This window comes from Silene latifolia, chromosome 9, assembly GCF_048544455.1.
Source record: "Silene latifolia isolate original U9 population chromosome 9, ASM4854445v1, whole genome shotgun sequence".
Classification (NCBI taxonomy): domain Eukaryota; kingdom Viridiplantae; phylum Streptophyta; class Magnoliopsida; order Caryophyllales; family Caryophyllaceae; genus Silene; species Silene latifolia.
The window spans coordinates 42,758,890-42,780,820 of record NC_133534.1 but is presented as its reverse complement, the minus strand read 5'-3'; the positions used below and the strand labels follow the sequence as shown (position 1 = coordinate 42,780,820).

At 37.2% G+C, this 21,931-nt stretch overlaps 1 protein-coding gene across 1 annotated transcript; it reads left to right on the top strand.

The window, feature by feature from the left end:
* Positions 1–18,742: 18,742 nt before the first annotated feature.
* Positions 18,743–19,129, top strand: LOC141600932 (uncharacterized). The gene has a single exon (XM_074421189.1). The coding sequence runs from the start codon at positions 18,743–18,745 to the stop codon at positions 19,127–19,129; it is 387 nt and encodes a 128-aa protein (XP_074277290.1).
* The last annotated feature ends 2,802 nt before the right edge of the window (positions 19,130–21,931 follow it).

Sequence of the window (21,931 nt, the reverse complement as noted above, 5' to 3'; positions counted from 1 at the left end):
TTATTAAATCGTTTAGCAAATAAGACCGTTTTGTCCTCGGTTTCAACATCTTCCTTTTCCTTAGCAGAAGCTTGTAGAGCCATGCTCTTACTATTACTGGACTCGGCCTCATTGTCATCCAGGACGAGTTCATGAGCCATGAGAGCCCCAATAAGTTCTGCATAAGGTAGAGAGGTGAGATCTCTAACTTCTTCCATAACCGTGACCTTGGGACGCCATTTCTTGGTTAGACTCCTAAGTACTTTTCTAGCAATATCCTCGGAGTTAAAAGTTTTACCAAGATTTTTGAGCTCATTGACTATAGTAGAAAATCGTGTTGACATGCTATCGAGTGATTCATTCTTTTCCATTTTAAAAAGTTCATATTTTTGAATCAGCAGGTCAATACGATATTTCCTAACAGTCGATGTTCCTTCATAGGCCAACTCATGAACATCCCATATTTCCTTGGCCGAAGTGCAAGAAGAAAAACGATCGAATTCGGTCGATGTCATGCCGTTTTGTAACAGGCTTATCGCTTTCGAGTTTTTCTAAGCCTTCTTGTAATCAGCCTCAATATAGTCTTCTTCCTTTTTCTCATAGCTAGTGCCTTCCAAAGATGCGACCAAAATTTTGTTTGGTCCATTCTTGATAATCGTCCAACACTCCCAATCATGTCCTTTTATATAGTGTGTCATCATGTTTTTTCAAAGTCCATAATTCTTCTCATCAAAGATAGGACACTTAAGATACTTGGAATCCATTTCACACGTGTAAGGCAACGGAAATAAAATAAAATAAAAAGATAAAAAGATAGACGGATCAGCCTATTTGCGGTTAGGCAATCAAGAGCACGAGGCCCTGATACCAATTGAAGAGTTTATCATAGTCGAAATACTCGAGAGAGAGAGGGGGGGGGGGGGTGAATTGAGTATTTAAAAACTTATCCCCACTTTTTATTTTATATCAATGCAATTAATTATATAAAGTTTATTGATTAAACTTTAACTAATTAACTATGAGATTGCAAATGTAATGAAATGAACAAAAACGAAGATTGCAAAGACACATGGTTTTGAAGTGGTTCAGCTTCACACGTCGAAGCCTACGTCTACTATTCTCGATTAATAATTTTAGTACCTTTCTCCGGATTACAAAATTATCAACCCAAATCGTATAACTAACTCAAGTTATAACTCAATTTGCATATCACTAGATATTCGATTTTGACTATCTTAAGTTACTAAAAAAGCACTTGATTGTTCTTCTAAGTGTTCACACAATTGAACGAGTAAGAAACAATACGAAGTACTCTTATCTTATAACGTAACCTTAAGAATAATAAGCAATTTTAAAGAGCACGACTTTTCGTAGAGATTTTCAAATAAAAGACAATAAAAATAACTGATTAAAATTAAATTCAATATTGTTTGTAAGGAATTATGTATTTCGAAAAGCTTATTTTCAATGAACAACTATCATGTGTATTTATAGTAGAGAGAAAGATTAGGGTTTGGATCGAAACCCTAATAGGTGCCGTGAGATAGGTAGATTATTTCACAAGAAATAAATCTTATCTCTTCCTTAATTTAATCCATGAGATAATTTAATTTAAGCAAATAAGATCAAAGTAAATCTTATCTTACCTTAATTTAATCTCTATGATTTTCAAATAAGTAAACAAATTAAATCAAATAAATATTTAAGATATGAGAATATCTTGTAAAAATATTATTAGATTTAATTGGATAGGTTACTTGTGCTAGAGGACTCACGAAACCAAGACGACTCAAGGTCGTGCGGCCGAACCCTTGGCCGTGTCCAACTAGGTAGAAAATGCACTCCTTGGATTAGGGTTAGGTCAAATAATTTTAGCAAACCCTAGGTAGCATGGCGACCCATAAGCCGTTTTACTAACCAATAGAGAGATGCAAATTAATCATTATAACAACCCACACTTCATCTCTATCATATACACATGATTTTGAAACACATTTGAAGAAGTTTATCTTTTGAAAATGATTTTAAAAACTATTAAAATCGTGCTATAAAATTACTACTCAAAGTTATAGTAGAAACAACTATAAACTTAAGCTTGGTAAGTAAAGTTATAGGTGAAATAAATATAACTTTACTTTCTCAATATTAATTCTTAAAGTACCGTTATTAGATGAAGACCTATACTAGCTAATCTTCCTGGAAATCTTCAGTAATTGGATCTTCTCTTTATCTTGATCATACGCTCTTCATCTTGAGAGTGTTATAGACTTGATCTAGCCTTTTGCTTGAGTGATCATCATATTTGAAACTTGTTACAGTTACTATGATGCTTTAAGAATCTTCAATGTTATAGCTCAAGCCGCTATAACATTACTTGAATTATGCTTCATAAATCTTCAATGTAGATGCTATAACATTACTTGCTTAACTTGTAAACCTAAGTCAATCTAGTAAAGACTAATCAAACGATTACGAGCAAGAGTATAAATAATACGAAGCACACACTTGTCATTATCAAAACATAATCATAGACCTATATGGTCCAACAACTACAAACTTTGTTGAATAAAACACTAGACATAATGGTAGAAATGATGTGAAGTAAATGGTGAAACATATAATAAGAATAATGCTAATATAATATAATAAACGTGCTAATGATAAACTATGCGATAACTAAATAGAAATGTGGAATAATAAACTAGAAATAGGAATACCGTAATGAACTTGCAAGGAAGAAACAATGTAGAACCAAATGCTTGAATATAAAGTAACCAAATGTTTGATAGCTAAAAGCTTAACAATATTGAAAGCAAATATGAAAACTAATGAGAGAAATATTGCTTAAGACTATTGTAGAGTATATGAGATGTGAGAATAAGATGTGTCATGCCTCGAGTCAAGTCCCCTTTATATAGGAATAGGGTGTGTAACGTAAGCAAGCGAGAGACACACGTCCCCAATCGGGGACACCCAACCCCGATCGGGGTTACCCTTATCCGAATATTTCCTCTTAAATGCTCCATTAATCTCTTGTGGAATCCAATGCTTTTGTGTAAATTGCCTTTTTAACATCCGATTAAACTCTAAATTGACATCTTAGGAAGCATCTCTATGTGTGAGCATCCAAGGCATTTCGTTGACTTGTGATTTATGGACTTGACTTTGCATTTGTATTTGTTGCACATCTACAATTTGGCCCATTATTTTGGCATTGTTAGTCCATGCAACTCCTCCATGCTAGTCCATTCTCTTCCTTAGCTTAGGTACTTAGCTCATGCTTCTAGTACTTGCAAATGTTGTAGAATTAAGCTCCTAAAAGCTTATGTACCTACAAAACATGACAAAACATACAAATGGAACTAGAAAACATTATTAGCTCATTAACACCAAAGTTAATGTATAATACATATAAAATGGAGCTAAATATTGGGGTAAAAATATATAAAATATGCACTTATGAAACTCCTCCAAGCTAAACCCTTGCTTGTCCCCAAGCAAGAAACCATATCCCATAAATTGCATTATCCCAAGCAAGCTAAGCATAATGATTTAAAAACTTGAAACAACATGGGCAAAGGAATAAAGCAAAACATGGATGGGATTTATATGACGGCGTAGCATGGAAAACTTGAAATGAACCTTTAAGCTCTTGCATGAGTTTTCGACTTATGGACTCTCACAGTGCACTCAAACTCTTTTATATGTGAAAGGAAATTTTTTTGAATAAAGACTCAACTATCCTCGACTTATAACAATGTGCTCGCAATATAATATGGTAATCAATCAAAACTAGTAAACCAAAACAATCAAATGCAAGCATGATAACACTACTACAGATACAGGCTATAACAACGGTCAAAAACCGTTGTTATATAAAAAACCAGACGTTGTTAAAGCGTCCATTGTTAAAGGTTGTAACAACGGTTGGTTTATCTAAGAAACCCGTTGTGAAAACTATTAACAACGGTTAAAAACCATTGTCGTTACGAGACATTCGTTGTGGAAAGTGTGACTAATTTTTGGTGGGAAAGTTATAACAATGGTTACAATAGAAAAAACCGTTGTTATAACTAAAGACAACGGTTTTTTTTAAATAACCGTTGTTGTTGATTTAAAAAAACATAAATAAATTATATATTACTATATGCATGCATTATTACCGCCCCTTTATGCTTCCGATGCATAATGCATTATTACTGCCAAATCCCTGCATATGAAAGGACACAATAATATATGAAATGAGAAGGGTTATAAAATTTGGCACAACTTCCTAAACATATTAATTAAAAAACAACTCAAACGACACATTACTAAGTATAAATTCATGCATTATCCCAATAACCAATTCATTATATCACTATCTCCACCCTAAACTCCAAACGTTAAATTTTTAAAACCTAATAAACTCCAAACTTCCTTCAACAATGAATGATACCGTTCGTAATACATACATTATGACCGAGTACAACAAGAGTTTCATACGCCGGTTGCTGGAAATCGAGAGGAGGTACAAGAGCTACCTTGAGGACGCTTGGATCGCACTCAAGGACGCCAAAAAAAAAATGGCTTGTTAGAGCCGCAGATAATGCAGCTATATGACGATATATCATCTGCGGAACGAAACCTCCAAATAGCAAAGGAGGAGAGGATGAATATCATAGAAGAGAATGCATCCCTATATGAATATCTAAGAATTGTATTTTTAGCAATGCATTAAGTTTATGTATATATATATATATCAATTAATTAAGTTTATGCATTCCTCTCCATCATCTTCTTTGTTTTATTTTATTTAATTTGTTTTACTAATAAACGCAGAAAAACTAATTAAGCGAATAATAATTAGAGAAAGAACAATGACGGAGAAAAACACATGCAAATAAAATAATTAGAGAAAGAACAATAATGACGGAGATGACAAAACCTAAAACCATAAAGCGATAGATATTTACCTGATAATTAGAGAAAGAAAGAGACGATGACAACAACAGTGACGGAGATGATAAAACGACGATGAGAAAGAGACGATGAGAAAGAGTGTGGTTGTGTGTTTGTGTTTGTGGCTGTAGCTGATCTGTGTTTGTGTGGTATAAGTATTGACAACGGTTATTACACATAAACCCGCTGTCATTAGATAATATATTAACCAACGGGTCCTTAGAAAACCGTTGTTAAAAAGTATTAACAACGGGTTTTAATATAACCGTTGTAATTAATTTTCACTAATTTTGCGCCAAATTATTAACAACGGTTATAATGTATTACATAGTAAACTGTTGTTATTAGTTTTTATATTAACAACGGTTGTGCAAGTTTGACCCGTTGTTAAAACCAATAACAACAGTTAACAACACATAACCGTTGTAATTAAGTTTAGTAAAATTCGCGCCATCCATTCTACAACGTCTTATGGTGATTTTCGTGAATAAGCGTTGTTAAAGGGCCGTTGTGGTTGCTTGGATTTGTAGTAGTGTAAAAAACCCGAATGGGTAGGAAGAAGGCAATATGTAATGGGTAAGAACGGGGAACAAATGAATTATGGATTGGGGAGCTAATGTCAAGCTAGCAACAACCAAATGCAAGGATGCTCAATCCCAATTCTAACCCAATTTGCAATTCAAATCATAAGAAAACTCTCCAAAATATATGAATAATGTATGAGAGTTTCTCACATCAACTTCTTCTTCTCTTTTTCTTTTCAATTCATTCTTCTCTTTTTTTTTTTTTTTCATTTTCATGCTTTTTTCATTCCTTTTTTTTTCTTTTCTTTTCTCAACCTTTTTATCAATTTTTTCATCATTTCTTTTCATCATCTTTCTCTTTCTCTTTCATTTTTTTTCTTGAGCATTAAGACCAAGCTCACATGATTCTCCAAACTTTGAAACAAATCCCAATTGCACCCAAACAAGACCAAACAAAGCTATTAGCTCAACAAGGTAGGCAAATTATAATGTAGCTAGGAAAAATGTTTGTGAAAGGGTCAAGAAAGCAAATATATTCTTGTGAATGGCTTCAAAATGCTATAACAAATGAATGCATGCTTATAAAGAGATGACATGAGAACTATACTTATGCGTTATGATGAAACACACATCATAAGGAGACACGTACACTCACCTAAGAGAGACCGAATATGGATGCATCGGTCTAAAGAGGCTCTACCTTACCAATTTGTAGCTCGCCAAAAGTCAATATCAAGCCTATTCGGTTCATTTTCCATCTCTCACTTACTATATCAAGACATCCCCATGTAGCTATTATCCCATCATATAAGAACAAATCATTAGCTAAAGGCTATCATTAGGATAAGCAAAGAGGAAAGTAGGTGACAAGCAAGCAAAAAAACACAAAATTCTCTCAAAAATTTTCAAATTTTCTACACTACATGCAAACTACACTACAATGCAAATGCAATCTCCCCCAAGCTAAACATAACATTGTCCTCAATGTGCCAACAATGAAATTACTCAACTAAACCATAAAAATGGCTCAAAGCACAAAACAGGAAGGACTAGAGGTCATATTTAATGGGTTGCAAGACCTAAAATAAAATGCAAAGCAAATAAAACTTACTAGACTTGCTAGCCTCCCCCCAAGCTAGCATGAATTTGGGGGACTTCTATATCATTCATCTAAGAAAAGGGCCAAAAGTTAAACCCCTTCATTCCTTTCTTCTTCTTACCACTTCCACTTGTTTCACCTTGTTGACCACTTCCATTAGAATCATCCTCGTGAAGAGGAGTGACATACTCACCAATGTTTTGGCCACTACCAAGACCATCACCATAGCTACTATAACCACCATACCCTTCATAGCCACCATATCCACCATATAATGCCTCAACTCCATAATCTGAACCACAAAAATCCAGACCGGGAGCATATGTAATAAAATTATTTGCATCATTGTTAGGAGGGAGAGTGGGAGTGGGAATGGGAGGAGGAAATCCACCCGGGGGATAAGTATAAAATGAAAGGTGTGGCCCCTCGGGTTGGATTACTCCTTGCCTAGCAAAATGATCATATATGGATGCAATGTAAGTCTTTAGTCATCACGAATTGTATTAACACTTAAGTTCAATTCTCGCATCATATCCATCATCTCTAGACTAGAGGCTGAATGAATACTAGAGGTGGAATGTCGTGCTTGAGAGGGCTGACCTCCCTCATGCCGCTCAACGGTGGTACGTGTCTCACCTGTTAGGTCCAAATGGTAAGTAGGTATAGTAAAAGGGGCACTCCCATGATAAGGCTTAGTATGGACTAAGGCCTTAATTTCTTTCTTTTCTTCGGGTAGACTAATGGAGTCTTGCCTACCTATTTTCCAAACCATGTTAGGGTAAGCATCCCTAAACCAATTGCAAGAAAGAAAATACTCATAATCAAGCCCAACTCCTTTTTCCCTAGACATAAGCAATGGTCTCAAGGTGGTGTTTTCTTGGTTGAACCTATATAAGTGGTGAGCAATTTTAGTAACCAAACCTCCTAAGATAATACAACTATTCTTTGGGTTACATTGTTTGGTCAAGTGGACTGGAAAGTGGTAGGGGATATTGATCCCCCAATTATCATCACCATTAACATTCAAGAAAGCACCCAAAATCTCCACCTCAACTTCCTCAGCGAGTGAGGCTCATTTCTCCCAAAAAAGGTCAATCCCATAAACCTTTGCCAAATCCGAATGTCGGGATAATGTATATATTGATGAGGGCAATGGTCCCAACTTTGAAAGGGGAAGTTAGAAATGGCATTCCATGTCAAAACGGGGTTATAAGAGTCAGGTGATTCGGTAGGTAAGTCCTTATGGGGCAAGTGGAAGATATTAGCGAAGTCCGCTAGGTCCAACTTATAATCATCATTAAACAATCGTAAGGTCACAAAAAGCACAAAACCGGGTTTCTTAGACCTATGAAACTCAAAAGAGCTCAAGAACTCAAGGGTGAGTTCGGGAAAGGTCTTATAATTCATTGTATAACAATGTTTCATACCAAGATTTTTAGACAATGTCTTAACATTCTTTTCAATTCCAATATTGTTTAAAGAAGCTTAGTTGATAAATTTAGTCGGTTTCATACCTTTGCTCCTTAGGATGACCCAATTGTCATATTGCTTTTGTGAATTGAAACACTCCGGGGAACGGATTTCTTCCATTTGCACATCCTCCGCAGCCCGGGAGGATTCCGCCTCACCTCTTCTCCTTTTAGAAGCACCTTGGGTATGAGGTCTTCTTGGTGCCATTTTTTCTGAAATTTAAGACAAAAGTTCATCTTAAGGCAAACCAAAATTCATCCAAATAGACATAATAGGACGAATTAGTGAACTAATTCATACTATAAACATGAATAGAGCATACTACAATCAATTTCAAGTACTAAGAAGCACAAAATCAAATTCCCCCAATTTGAGTTAGGGTTTGCAAAACTTGATTAAATTGATTGAAATGGATGAAATTAAAGAGAATAGGGAAGAAAACTTACTTGTTGATGTTAATGGTTGATTGAATCTTGCAAAATGATGAAGAAAGTGATGTTTCCTAGTGATTTTAGATGAAGAAAATAATGGAGAAAGAGGAGAGAAATGGTACCGTCGGGTATTAGGAATGAGAGCAAATGAAATGTTTTTTTTTTACCCGTGTAAAGAAGCTGCTGCCAAAAAAATACAGATCCACGTCCCCGATCGGGGCTGGCAACCCTGGTCGGGGTTGATCGGTCCTCGCCAATTTGACTTGCTTCCTTGTTTTATTTAATTCCGTCCCGTTTTTCGAAAACTACGTCCCCAAACGGGGTTCTTGCATGGGGAAGCGTGCCATATTCTCCTTTAAATATCCTTTCTTCATTTTCACCTATAAATCACAAAAAGAAACATCGTCAAGTCGAGTATTTTATTACTAATCTATGAAAAACAGTAAATTGTGAAAAATTAAAAGCAAAAATAAATAAAAGCAAATAAAAAGCTTGGTTTGCCTCCCAAGAAGCGCTGGTTCAACGTCCCGCACGACGTAAAAGCTTGAGTCGGTTTAAGCTTTCCTTGGTAGAGGATGAACGGTCATTTCCTCTATCACACCAACGATTACATTCTCATGATAAATCTTCAAACGGTGGCCATTTGCTTTGAATTTTTCGCCCTTGGTGGTCATCACTTCAACGGAACCAAACTTGTTGACATTTGTGACGGTATATGGACCAGACCACCGTGATCGTAACTTTCCCGGAAATAGCTTGTAACGGGAATTGAATAGCAACACCTTATCACCAATTTGAAATTCCTTGTTCAAGATCTTCTTGTCCTGCCATCTTTTTGTTCTCTCCTTGTAGAGACGGGAGCTCTCATAAGCCTGTAAGCGGAATTCATCAAGTTTATTGAGTTGCAACAACCGCTTTTATCCACTCAATTTCGGATCCATGTTAAGCTCCTTAACCGCCCAATAAGTCTTTTGTTCCATCTCAACGGGGAGATGGCATGCCTTTCCATATACCAATCTATATGGTGAGGTACCAATAGGTGTCTTATATGCGGTACGGTAGGCCCACAAGGTATCATCGAGCTTCATACTCCAATCCTTCCGTGACTTGGTAACAACTTTCTCAAGTATGGACTTGATCTCATGGTTATAAACCTCCACTTGGCCACTAGTTTGTGGATGGTAAGCCAACCTCTTCTATGATAGACTCCATATTTCTCTAATAAGGCATCAAGTTGCTTCTCACCAAAATGAGTACCACGATCACTAATGACCACTCTTGGAACACTAAACCTCGGAAATATGATCTTCTTGAATAAGGTGATCACGGCACGAGCATCATTTGTTTGAGTAGCAATTGCCTCTACCCATTTAGAGACATAATCAACGGCGACCAAAATATACCGATTCCCTTTTGAGCAAGGAAACGGTCCTTGATAATCAATAACCCAAACATCGAATACCTTCACTTTCAAGATGCCATTTAAAGGCATCTCATGCCTCCTTGATATGGAACCCGTCCTTTGGCAAGCATCGCAAGCCATCACGAAATTTTTAGCATCTTGGAACATAGTTGGCCAATAGAAGCCGAATTGCAACACTTTTGAAACGGTCTTGGATGGTCCATGATGACCACCATAAGGAGAAGAATGGCATCCTTCTATCACCGCTTTCATATCCCAATGTGGGATACATATCCAGAATTGCCCGTCGGAGCAATGTTTGAACAAATTTGGATTGTCCCATAGGAAGAACTTGGCATCATGTAAGAACTTCTTCCTTTGTTGATATGAAAGGTTAGGTGGAAATTCTTTTCCAACTATATAGTTAGCTATGTCGGCATACCAAGGAGTATTGGCTTCCAACATCATTAAAACATCATCGGCGAAGGAATCATCGATAGGTAACTCAATACCTCCATTATTGAACTTCAAACGGGATAGGTGATCGGCAATAACATTTTCGGCCCCCTTCTTGTCATTAATCTCAAGATCAAATTCTTGCAAAAGTAAGATCCATCGTATCAACCTTGGCTTAGCTTCTTGTTTGGCTAGGAGGTGCTTTAGTGCGGCATGATCGGTATGAATAATGACTTTTAAACCGATCAAGTAAGAGCGGAATTTGTCTAAGGCATAGACAAAGGCAAGTAGCTCTTTCTCCGTGGTGGAATATTTGATTTGAGCCGCATCCAAGGTTTTACTAGCATAGTAGATAGCATGGAGAACCTTGTCCTTTCTTTGTCCTAGCACGACACCTACCGCATAGTCACTTGCATCACACATGAGCTCAAATGGCAAGTTCTAATCCGGTGATTGGATAATAGATGCGGAAATCAAAGCCTTCTTAATCCTATTAAAAGACTCAAGACAATCGTTAGTAAACATAAAGGGAGCATCCTTTAAAAGAAGTTCTTTAAAGGGTTTTACAATCTTAGAAAAATCTTTAATGAAACGGCGGTAGAATCCCGCATGGCCTAAGAAACTCCTTACACTCTTCACATTTACCGGTGGGGGTAGTTGCTCAATAACTTGGACCTTAGCATGGTCCACTTCAATTCCTCTTTCCGAGACAATATGACCAAGCACCACTCCTTCATTCACCATGAAGTGGCACTTTTCCCAATTCAACACCAAGTCAACCTCTTCACAACGCTTCAACACTTTAGACAAGTTAGCCAAACATGCATCAAAAGAAGAACCATAGACACTAAAGTAATCCATAAACACCTCCATGATAGACTCGATAAAGTTAGAAAAGATGCTTATTATGCAACGTTGGAAAGTGGTGGGGGCATTACAAAGACCGAAAGGCATTCTACGGTAAGCAAAGGTACCATAGGAACATGTAAATGTGGTCTTCTCTTGGTCATCCGGGTGAATGGGTATTTGAAAGAACCCGGAATAACCATATAGATAGCAAAAATACTTATGACATGCCAACCGCTCCAACATTTGGTCAATAAAAGGTAATGGGTAGCGGTCTTTCTTGGTGGCTAAATTTAGCCTCCTATAGTCAATGCACATTCTCCAACCCGTCACAATTCTAGTTGGAATTAGTTCATTTTTATCATTTTTTACTATGCTCGTTCCCCCTTTCTTATGCGAAGATAATTACCCTAGACACAAATTAATGTAGCAATAGGGGTCGAACACAAGAAGACGGGAATTGCGTTGTGAATTGTTATGGAAAGATTTCTATCAAGGTCAATTTCGATTTGTTTTGTTTGTTGTTTGGCTTGTTGATTAACAAAAATTAAGATGTAAACTATATGATTAAAGGGAGTCTAGGGGAGTTGGGTCACACATGCAAAGGTAAATATATGATCATGATAAACTCGGTAATAATAACATTGTCAATTGTTTAGGCTTAGAGACACCCACCTTACGATATTAGTGTCAACCATAGACCGGGTCCTAGAGAAACTCTCGTTTATGACTAGGTCGTCCTACTACACATGCTTAGTCTAATTCGATTCCATGCCTCTCAACTTTTAGAATGAATGAACAAACTTAATCAATGAATAAAGCCTTTAAACATAGATTAAACGTGACGATGCAAACATGTGATAGAAACAATTAGATAATATTATATCAACTTAATTTACCATTTTACATATTTGATTTTGCATGGCTTCCCTAGCCCCTAGACTAAGGAATTTAGCTACTCATATTAAATTATAAACTATAAAATTTGTTGAATAAAATGCTAGACATAATGGTAGAAATGATGTAAAGTAAATGGCGAAACATATACTAAGAATAATGCTAATATAATATAATAAACGTGCTAATGATAAACTATGCGATAACTAAATAGAAATGTGAAATAATAAACTAGAAATAGGAATACCGTAATGAAGTTGCAAGGAAGAAACAAAGTAGAACCAAATGCTTGTATATAAAGTAACCAAATGTTTGATAACTAAAAGCTTAACAATATTGAAAACAAATATGAAAACTAATGAGAGAAATATTGCTTAAGGCTATTGTAGAGTATATGAGACGTGAGAATAAGATGTGTCATGCCTCGAGTCAAGTCCCCTTTATATAGGAATATGGTGTATAACGTAAGCAAGCGAGAGACACACGTCCCCGATCGGGGTTACCCTTATCCGAATATTTCCTCTTAAATGCTCCATTAATCTCTTGTGGAATCCAATGATTTTGCGTAAATTGCCTCTTAAACATCCGATTAAACTCTAAATTGGCATCTTAGGAAGCATCTCTATGTGTGAGCATCCAAGGCATTTTGTTGACTTGTGATTTATGGACTTGACTTTGCATTTGTATTTGTTGCACATCTACATTTTGGTCCATCATTTTGGTATTGTTAGTCCATGCAACTCCTCCATGCTAGTCCATTCTCTTCGTTAGCTTAGCTACTTAGCTCATGCTTCTAGTACTTACAAATGTTGTAGAATTAAGCTCCTAAAAGCTTATGTACCTACAAAACATGACAAAACATACAAATGGAACTAGAAAGCAAATATTAGCTCATTAACACTAAAGTTAGTGTATAATACATATAAAATGGAGCTAAATATTGGGGTAAAAATATATAAAATATGCACTTATCAGCCGACTTGGGTCTCTCTATTCAGCATCATGCTTGGCCTAACAATCCTTCAGTTGGTTTATTTGTTACAAGACTTGTTTAAAAGGTAGAAAATCATGTTTGGTTGTCAATCATGCATTTCATCAAACATAACATGTGCATAAGTTGAAACCACAACATATAATCATCCATATGAACTCATTAAGCATGAATCTATCCCATAATGACTCCCCTAATCCCCCACTAACCCTAGTTAGAAAACTACTAATTACACTTCACGGTAATTATGCTAACAATGGTGTCAAACATCATAACACAAGTAAACATGATGATTAAGCAAGGTAATAAGCAAACACTAGTACACAAATATTTATTTACGGCGTTATAAAATGGGCCTTTTGCGGCGTTTTTGATGTAGCAGCAAATAAGGGGGGCCGCAAATAACAAGTTTTTTAAACACCGCAAATAAATGGCTAGTTGCGGCATTTTTTCAAACAACGCAGTAAATAAATTGTCTATTTGCGTTGTTTTTTTTAAAAGCACCGCTTATAGGCATTTAAAAAAATTAATATTATTTTTTTTACCAAAAAAAATCTACACAAATAATATAAATATAATAACTCTCAAATACATTTTTTCACAAGACCATCTTACATAATTTTGTAGATAATCTAAATTCATACATCAAATAGAAATCAAACACATACAATACTCTAAAACTAGTTACAAATTTATAAGGGCACTAAAATACAATACTCCATGTTAACCTTATGATCCACCACTTCAACTTGGCAAGGTGGTATGAGTTCCAAGTCCCAACAGACAAAGTATACAATATACATCACCATCCAAGTCATTTCCGGAGCACTTAATTGGAAGCGGCCTGCAATATAAGGTAATCTCAATCATACAACGAAATCATATATTGAGAATTAGAAGTTAACTATAGTACCCACAAATGTAGGCAAACAAAATGTTTAAAAAGTGCATAAAGAAGAGGATGGACAATATACTCAGGATTCATCAATAGCAAGAACATGCCCGGGTATTAGTACTCCATCAACAAAAATAATAAATCACAGGTTTCAATGTCAAAATTGCAAACTAGCTAGTCAAATGAAGTTTCTCAGTTGCCGCCTTATAGGTCGCCTGAACATGTAAAACTGTTGTAGTTACCTGGGTTAAGCTTAAGCAAGGGACTCTATATAGGCCTATTACTACCAACCAAAAGCTCACTACAACTTTCTTTTGTATGATGTGAAGCATGGTTTCAATTTGTAACTACCATGCTAAACTTTCCTAGTATATTAGTACAATGTCATTCATATTACTATAATACACTCATATAGGTCTAACATTAGTTATCCCCCTTCCATAAAGGCTAGTGGGTCAACGTGTCCGTAAATAGGAGAACATTTTGGCTACGGGCTCAAGCGATTCAGATTATTATCTGTCGACAAAAAAATATTATTAGCCTCCATTGTGATCATTTAATAACCAGTGAATGACTGACTCATGGGTCGATCAATTGAATTTGTCTAAGCAAGTAAGCATTATACATAACTGAGATTAGTGGCATCAAATTGAGCGTAAGGAATACCTCTGGATTTTGAGCATAACTGCGTCAAGGACTTCTCGTAAAACCTTTAATACAGCAGTGGCCTTTTCAATATGCTGCACAAGCACAGGTTAAGATGTTCATTCTTAAATACATGAACAGTAGTTGCAATATGATTATCGAGGTCAGTAGTGGCCTTTTCAATATGCTGCACAAGCACAGGTCGGGATACCATCAGTTGAGAATTAAGGATGAAGATATTCCTAAGACTGCATTCAGGACAAGGTACGGACACTACGAATTTGTTGTTATGCCATTTGGATTAACTAATGCACCTACAGTCTTTATGGACTTGATGAATCGTGTGTTTAGTCCCTAGTTGGATAAGTTTGTAGTTGTCTTTATTGATGATATCCTGGTGTATTCCAAGAATAAAGAGGAGCATGAGAAGTATTTGAGGATTATGTTGCAGACCTTGAGGGAGAATAATCTTTATGTTAAGTTGAGCAAGTGTGAATTTTGGTTGGATAAAGTTGCCTTTCTGGGGAATGTGGTGTCAAAGGAGGGAGTGTCAGTTGATCCAAGAAAGATTGAGGCAGTGTCCATGATGAGTGGTCATTTGGCCTCACTTTCCCCCATCTTCGGTATACATTTTATCCTAAATCTAGACGGTTTTGACCTCTTTAGCTTGCATTTTATAGCTTTAGTCCCGTACTAAGAGTTTATATCTTTTTATGCAGGTTTGGGACCCGAGAGGACTAAAGAAGCTAGCTAAGAATATCACAGGACAAGTATGGGAAAGAAGAGTGAAGAAAGGCGTAAAAGGGCTCCCAGCCGATCGGCCGGCAGCCGGTCAGCCGGCTGATAGTCCCTCCTGACAGCCGGTTCAGAGTCGGCAGTCGGTTGACCGGCTCATCATATCTGGCAACTCAATTTTGGCTGAAAGTTACAGCGGGTTTTGTGCCGGTCCAGGACCGGCGGCCGGCCAACCGGTCGAGACCCCTTTTCCCCGCATTTCTATTTCCTTGTAATTTTCGGCCCATTTGTTTGTGAAACTATAAATACCCTTCCCCTAATTCATTTTAACACACAACCCTAGATCTATATTTTTCCTTACCAAGTTTGAATCTCTCTTAATTAGTTTGCTAATCCTTCCTTAATTAGAACAACTTCTTCATTAATTACTTCATTATTAGTACTAGAAATTGGGTTGTAAGAAGATTGAAGATTTCTCCTTTCTTATTTTCAATCCAAGTTCCTTTCTTTGCTATTGATTTGGTACAATTTCTCTCCTTAGTTTCATTTGTTTACATTTGTTTTCTCTTAAGTTTTGTTTAGTTGTTTATGTTAGAATTCTTCCCTTTGTTGTTTGATTGTTGTTTTTCTCTCTCTTGTTTATTTTTTCCTTGTTCACCATTGTTGTTTTCACCCAAAGATTGAGTCTTTGGGTTTCTTGTGTTAAAGTTTGTGTCTTTTGGTTTGCTCCTTACCCATCTTAGACTAATTTGTCTTTCCTCATAATTTTGTTGGTTTATTGCATGATTAGTAGTAGAATTTATTCTCCCATCATGTTTATGCTTAAAGAATCCATCTTTATTGTGTCTTTTGTCTTAAGAACCATGATTAGTGAGTAGTCTTTCACTAGGACTCGGTTTAACCCAACATTGGGTAATTTCATTGATTGATTCACATAGAGGCTAATTGTTGGGGGAGATTGGTAAGGGTAGACTAGAGGATTGATTTGATTTATGGGTCAATTTTGGATAATGTTGATTTGTGACCCTTCTTCACCAACGAGAGTTGGTTAGGTCGGGAATCGGGTACCCGGAATTTGATCCTATTGCTAACCTAGGTTGAGACCGAAAGGGAGAACCAAGGGAGGGTACCTCTAGGCTAGTGTTTGAAATCGACCTCCGAGAGGAGGAGTCGGATGACCTGGAATTCGACAGGGGCTTAATGACCTTAGCCAATATTAGGCTACCTTGGGAAAATGCATGTTTTTGGGGTAGCCGGGTGTTAAGCTAGGGATTCCGACCTTCGAACCCGAGAGGGGGGTTGGTGGGTAGTGCTAGTGTCCTATTGCGAACCCGAGAGGGGGGTTTTAGGCGAATTAGAGCCATCTCCTCCTTGCTTGTCTACCCCAAATAATTAGCCTAGGGAATCGTGATGTGGAATTACGAATTATTGTGGGAGAACCGAGTTCTAGGCCTTTTAATCATTTGATTTACAACTTAATCTTCTCTTGCTCATTTTTCCTTCTCTTGTTAAATTGCATTTCATTTTGTTTAGGTTAGTTGTTAGTTTAATAACCTCATCTAAATATTGCCGACTTAGCTAAGCCTAAGAATTAAAACAATTAGTAATCTTCCTAGCTCCTTGTGGGATCGACCCTCAATTTTACGCGACGACAACCGTGCACTTGCGAGGTTGAATTTGACACCATCAGTCCAAGTGGGAAAGACCGAAGAATGTGGGTGATATTAGAAGCTTTCTGGGGTTGGCTGGCTATTATAGGAGGTTTGTAAAAGACTTCTAAAAAATAACTAAGCCTTTGACTACTTTGATGAAGAAGGAAAATAATTTCAAGTTGGATGAGAGTTGTGAGACGGCATTCCTAACCTTGAAGGAGTACCTGACTACATCTCCTATTCTAGCTTTACCTGAGGGGAGTGAGAATTTTGAAGTTTATACAGATGCTTTGAAGAATGGTTTGGGATGTGTGCTTATGTAGAATGGGAAAGTAATAGCTTATGCCTCGAGACAGCTGAAGCAGTATGAAGCAAAATATCCAACTCATGACCTAGAATTGGGAGCAGTGGTTTTTGCCTTGAAATTGTGGTGCCATTATATTTATGGAGTTACTTTTAAGGTATTTTTTGATCACAAGAGCTTGAAGTACATTTATATTCAGAATGAGCTAAATATGAGATAAAGGAGATGGATAGAGTTGATTGGAGATTATGACATAAAGATCATTTACCATGAAGGGAAGGCTAATGTGATGGCAGATGTACTTAGTAGGATATCTGTTCATGCTTTGTGTTCTGCCATGTCTAGGGTGAGATTGCATGAAGAGGTGGAGAAGATGGGCATTTCTATGATCAAGAAGGAAGATACAATTGAAGATTTGACCATTGAGCCGGAGTTGTATGCTGAGATAAGAGAGAAACAGATGGGGGATGCTCATGTGGCATGGTGGCGGGACACCGTGAGTGATGCCGTGGTGGATGGCGCAGGGAAGCGGTTTTCTGTGGCCGATGATGGTAGTTTGAGATTTGATGGGAGATGGTGTGTACCTGATGATGAAGAATTAAAAAGAAAGATTTTAACTGAAGCTCATTCTACTCCATATTCTGTTCATCCTGGAGGAGATAAGCTATATAAAGATTTAAAGAAGACTTTTTGGTGGCCTAAGATGAAGAAAGAGGTTGCTGAGTTTGTTGCTAGATGTTTGGTTTGTGAAAGAGTAAAAGGAGAGCACAAGAGACCACAAGGTAAAGTTCAATCCTTGGATGTACCTGAGTGGAAGTTAGAGAGAATTTCGATGGATTTCATTGTGGGGTTGTCTAAGACTCAGAGAGGGAATAATGTGATATGGGTTATTGTGGATCGATTGACTAAGTCAGCTCACTTCATTCCTATGAAAGATACTTGGACTAAAGCTGAGTTGGCTAAAGCTTATGTCAAGAATGTAGTGAAGCTTCATGGTGTGCCAAAGGATATTGTTTCTGATCGTGATTCAAGGTTTATATCTAAGTTCTGGCAAGAATTATAATCTTTGATTGGGACCCAGTTGAAGATGAGTACAACATTTCATCTAGATATGGATGGGCACACAAAGAGGACTATTCAAACTTTGCAGGATATGCTGAGAGCTTGTGTGATGGATCATGGGAAGAGAGGCTGGACTTGATTGAGTTTTCTTATAATAACAGTTATCATGCAAGCATTGGCGTGACACCTTTTGAGGCATTGTATGGAAGGAAGTGCAGGAGTCCAGTGTGCTGGGATGACAGGGCATATGCAATTATGTTGGGACCTGAGATGATACAGAAAATGGTGGAGCAAGTGCACATTATTCGTCAGAAGATGCGTGCAGCGCAGGATTGACAAAAAGCTATGCAGATTTGAAGAGGAGTGATATAGAATTTGTTGTGGGAGATAAAGTGTTGTTGAAAGTGTCTCCTATGAGAGGTGTGATGAGGTTTGGGAATAAACGGAATCTGAGTCAGAAGTATATCGGGCCATATGAGATCTTAGACAGAGTTGGAGAGGTAACTTACCGTTTAGCATTACCTCCAGCTTTGGATAAGGTCCATATTGTTTTTCATGTTTCACAATTGAGGAAGTATGTGAGTGATCCTACTCATGTACTAGAACCTGAGCATATTGAGATTGATGAGCAGTTGTCTTATGTTGAGGAGCCTAAGGAGATCTTGGATACAAAAGTGAGGAAGACTCGTAATGGTGAGACATCATTAGTGAAGGTTTTATGGTCTAATCATAAGGTGGAAGAAGTTACATGGGAAGCTGAAGCTGCTATGCGAGACAAGTATCCTAGTCTTTTTGTTTGAGTTAGTTGGTTACGGGGACGTAACCCTTTTTTTTAGGGGGATAGGATGTAACATCTCATATTTTATGACATTTTCATGATAGTTTGATAATAAAAGTACCTTTGTGAGGAATTTAATTGGAATTAATTTGAGTTATTATTTAAGTTATTGGGTGTTTTGGTGAACTTCGGGGACAAACTTCTTTTTAAGGAGGGATGACTATAATACCCCGTATTTAAGGCGGTAAAATTATATTAAAATGTGTTTTGATAGTTTATAGTAATTTAATTAATTGAATAATTAAGTGAAAGACAGAAATAAAATAATTAAATAATGATCGAGACGGAAATAGTGTTGGGCCGTGTTACACGTGTAGGACGACGGGTATATTGGGAATATTGACGGAATTGTAATTATATACTACTACTACTACTACTACTACTACTACTACTACTACTACTACTACTACTACTACTACTACTACTACTACTACTACTACTAATATTATGTAATTAAAAGAAAAGGAAAAATAAATAAGAAGAGAATTTGGATTAAGGAAACTTCCTCCCTCCTTCCTTCATACACCCATGTAAATAAGCTATTCTACTAACCCATAATCACATAACAACATAAAAACATAAATAATTGATCTAAGGCAAGGGAGAAGGATCTAAGGGAGAAAAATAAGGAAATTCATCAAAGTATTATCGCCTCAAGATAAGACCGTCATAATTATGTCTATATCGTCTTAATTAATTAATCCATCGTTTATGCACCGTATAGACCACCATGAACAGCGTCGTTGACCTTAGTAGTTGCCCTTGACTGTCGTGATTCCTGTAGGACCTTTGTTGACCGTCGTTGACCAGCGGGAGTGGCGGAATTAGCGTCTAAAGGGGTGTTTGTCGTGAGCCTTAAGACGGATTTTGTACCTTGTGTGTTTGTCAATTGGACATGGGACCTGGATAGTTGGTTAGGTCGCCTATAAGCGGTCCTAGTGGTGGTGTCGGGGTGGTTGCAGGTGGTGGTTGGTATGGTGGTTGTCGGTTGTTGGTGTTTGTAATGTCTTTGCGTGTAAAATAGGTCGTGGGTGTATCGTGGGCTGTCCTGTTGTTGTGGCAAGGTGGTGGGACCATTGTGGGTCAACGGAGACCATGGTGGTGGCCACAGGTTGTCACTGGTGGTGGTAAATGTGGTGTATGTGTGTTTGTGAGTGATTTGTTTCGGGTTTTAGGGGACTTATTAGGGCGTGTTCATGCGAGTTGTAGGAGGCGGTTATGCTGGTGGTTGGAGGTCGTTGGGGGTCGTCGTGGTGCAGGCTAGTGGCGGTTGGGTGAGTGGTGTCGCTAGGTGGCAGCTGATGTCGGGAATAGTGGGTGTAAAGGGGGTGGTGTACACGGTTTTTAAACCATGTATGTGGTTTGCGTTTGTGGGTGTTTTCACGTGACTTCATGGGTTGGGTATTGGGTTTGACTTGTTTATTATTAAGACGGGTTTTTACGTAATAATTTACACGGGAAATAATTAATATAATAAAATTATAATTGATTAAATAATGTAATGAATTGAATAATTAATAATTAAATTATAATATTTCGTTGGTGACGGTTTTGAAGTGGAGCACTTCTAATTATTTTCTGGACTGCTTTTTTGGATTTTGCTGCTGAGGCAGGTTATCTACTTAACTTGAATGTGTATTGGTGTTATTTATCTGTTGAATGTTAATTGAAATTCAATGTTGGTTGTTGGATGAATATTGCTATTGTTTATCCGTTGATTTATTATTATCCATATTGCATATTGAATTGTTGTTGTAATGAAGGCCCGGTCCAAGGGTGGCGGGTAATATTGAAGAACAGGTCCACGGGTGGCGGTATATAAAAGGGTGTCTCAGAATTTGATATTATTTATAAGGGTGTCTCGGGTTATTGATATGGGTGTCTTGGGTCTTATATATTGATGGGTGTCTTGGAGAATGTGTGGATGTTGGAGTTGTGAAAGGGATTGAGCATTTGCATATTTGTTTTGTCTTATTGTTGTATTATTCTTATTGTTAGATATTCCTACTCAACCGTTGGGTTGACCGTGTATTCGTTAAACACCTGTGATGAACCAATACTTGGGGAGTAAATTGATTTTAGGTAATTGAGCTAGCTTAGAAGGGGAGCTGAAGGGTGAGAGGCTATGGCATTTACTTAGCTGTCTAGATCACTTAGGTTCGTCAAACAATATTTATTATTCATTTTATTTAGTTTCCGCTGCAGTTGTATTTTAATTAATTACAGTTATTTATGTTGGATTATGTAATAAGGTCATTTAAACGTTATATTTATTTAAAGTACTGTGGTTTCGTTTACCTTTGTATTCATTACCTCAGGAAACTCAGATGGTAACACTTTCATTTATCTATTAATGCCTAGTAAAGGCTCTTAAATAAATGGAGGTGTTACATATAGATTGTTAAATACAGCACCCTGACCAACACTCGCCAAATATATGATATTCTAAGGGTCTAAGGTCGACCCATTACAATCGTTCATAAACGGTGAAGGTTTAGCGCAGTTATCCCCTGGTGGATAACCTAATGGAGCATGTGGACAACGGGGGCCCACGGGGGCGCTTGGGAGGAGAGAACAAGCGTTTGCATTTGTTGGAGTCGCCACCAATTTTTATGGGAAATTGGAACCGTTCGAATACCTCGTGTCATGTCAAGACACAAAGTAGAGACATGAACACTGAGCAATCGTTACCCTTAGCATTCTATGTCTAGAATGACTCTCGTGGATGCCAATGAACACGGGTGTTCACAGAGATCTGGAGTAA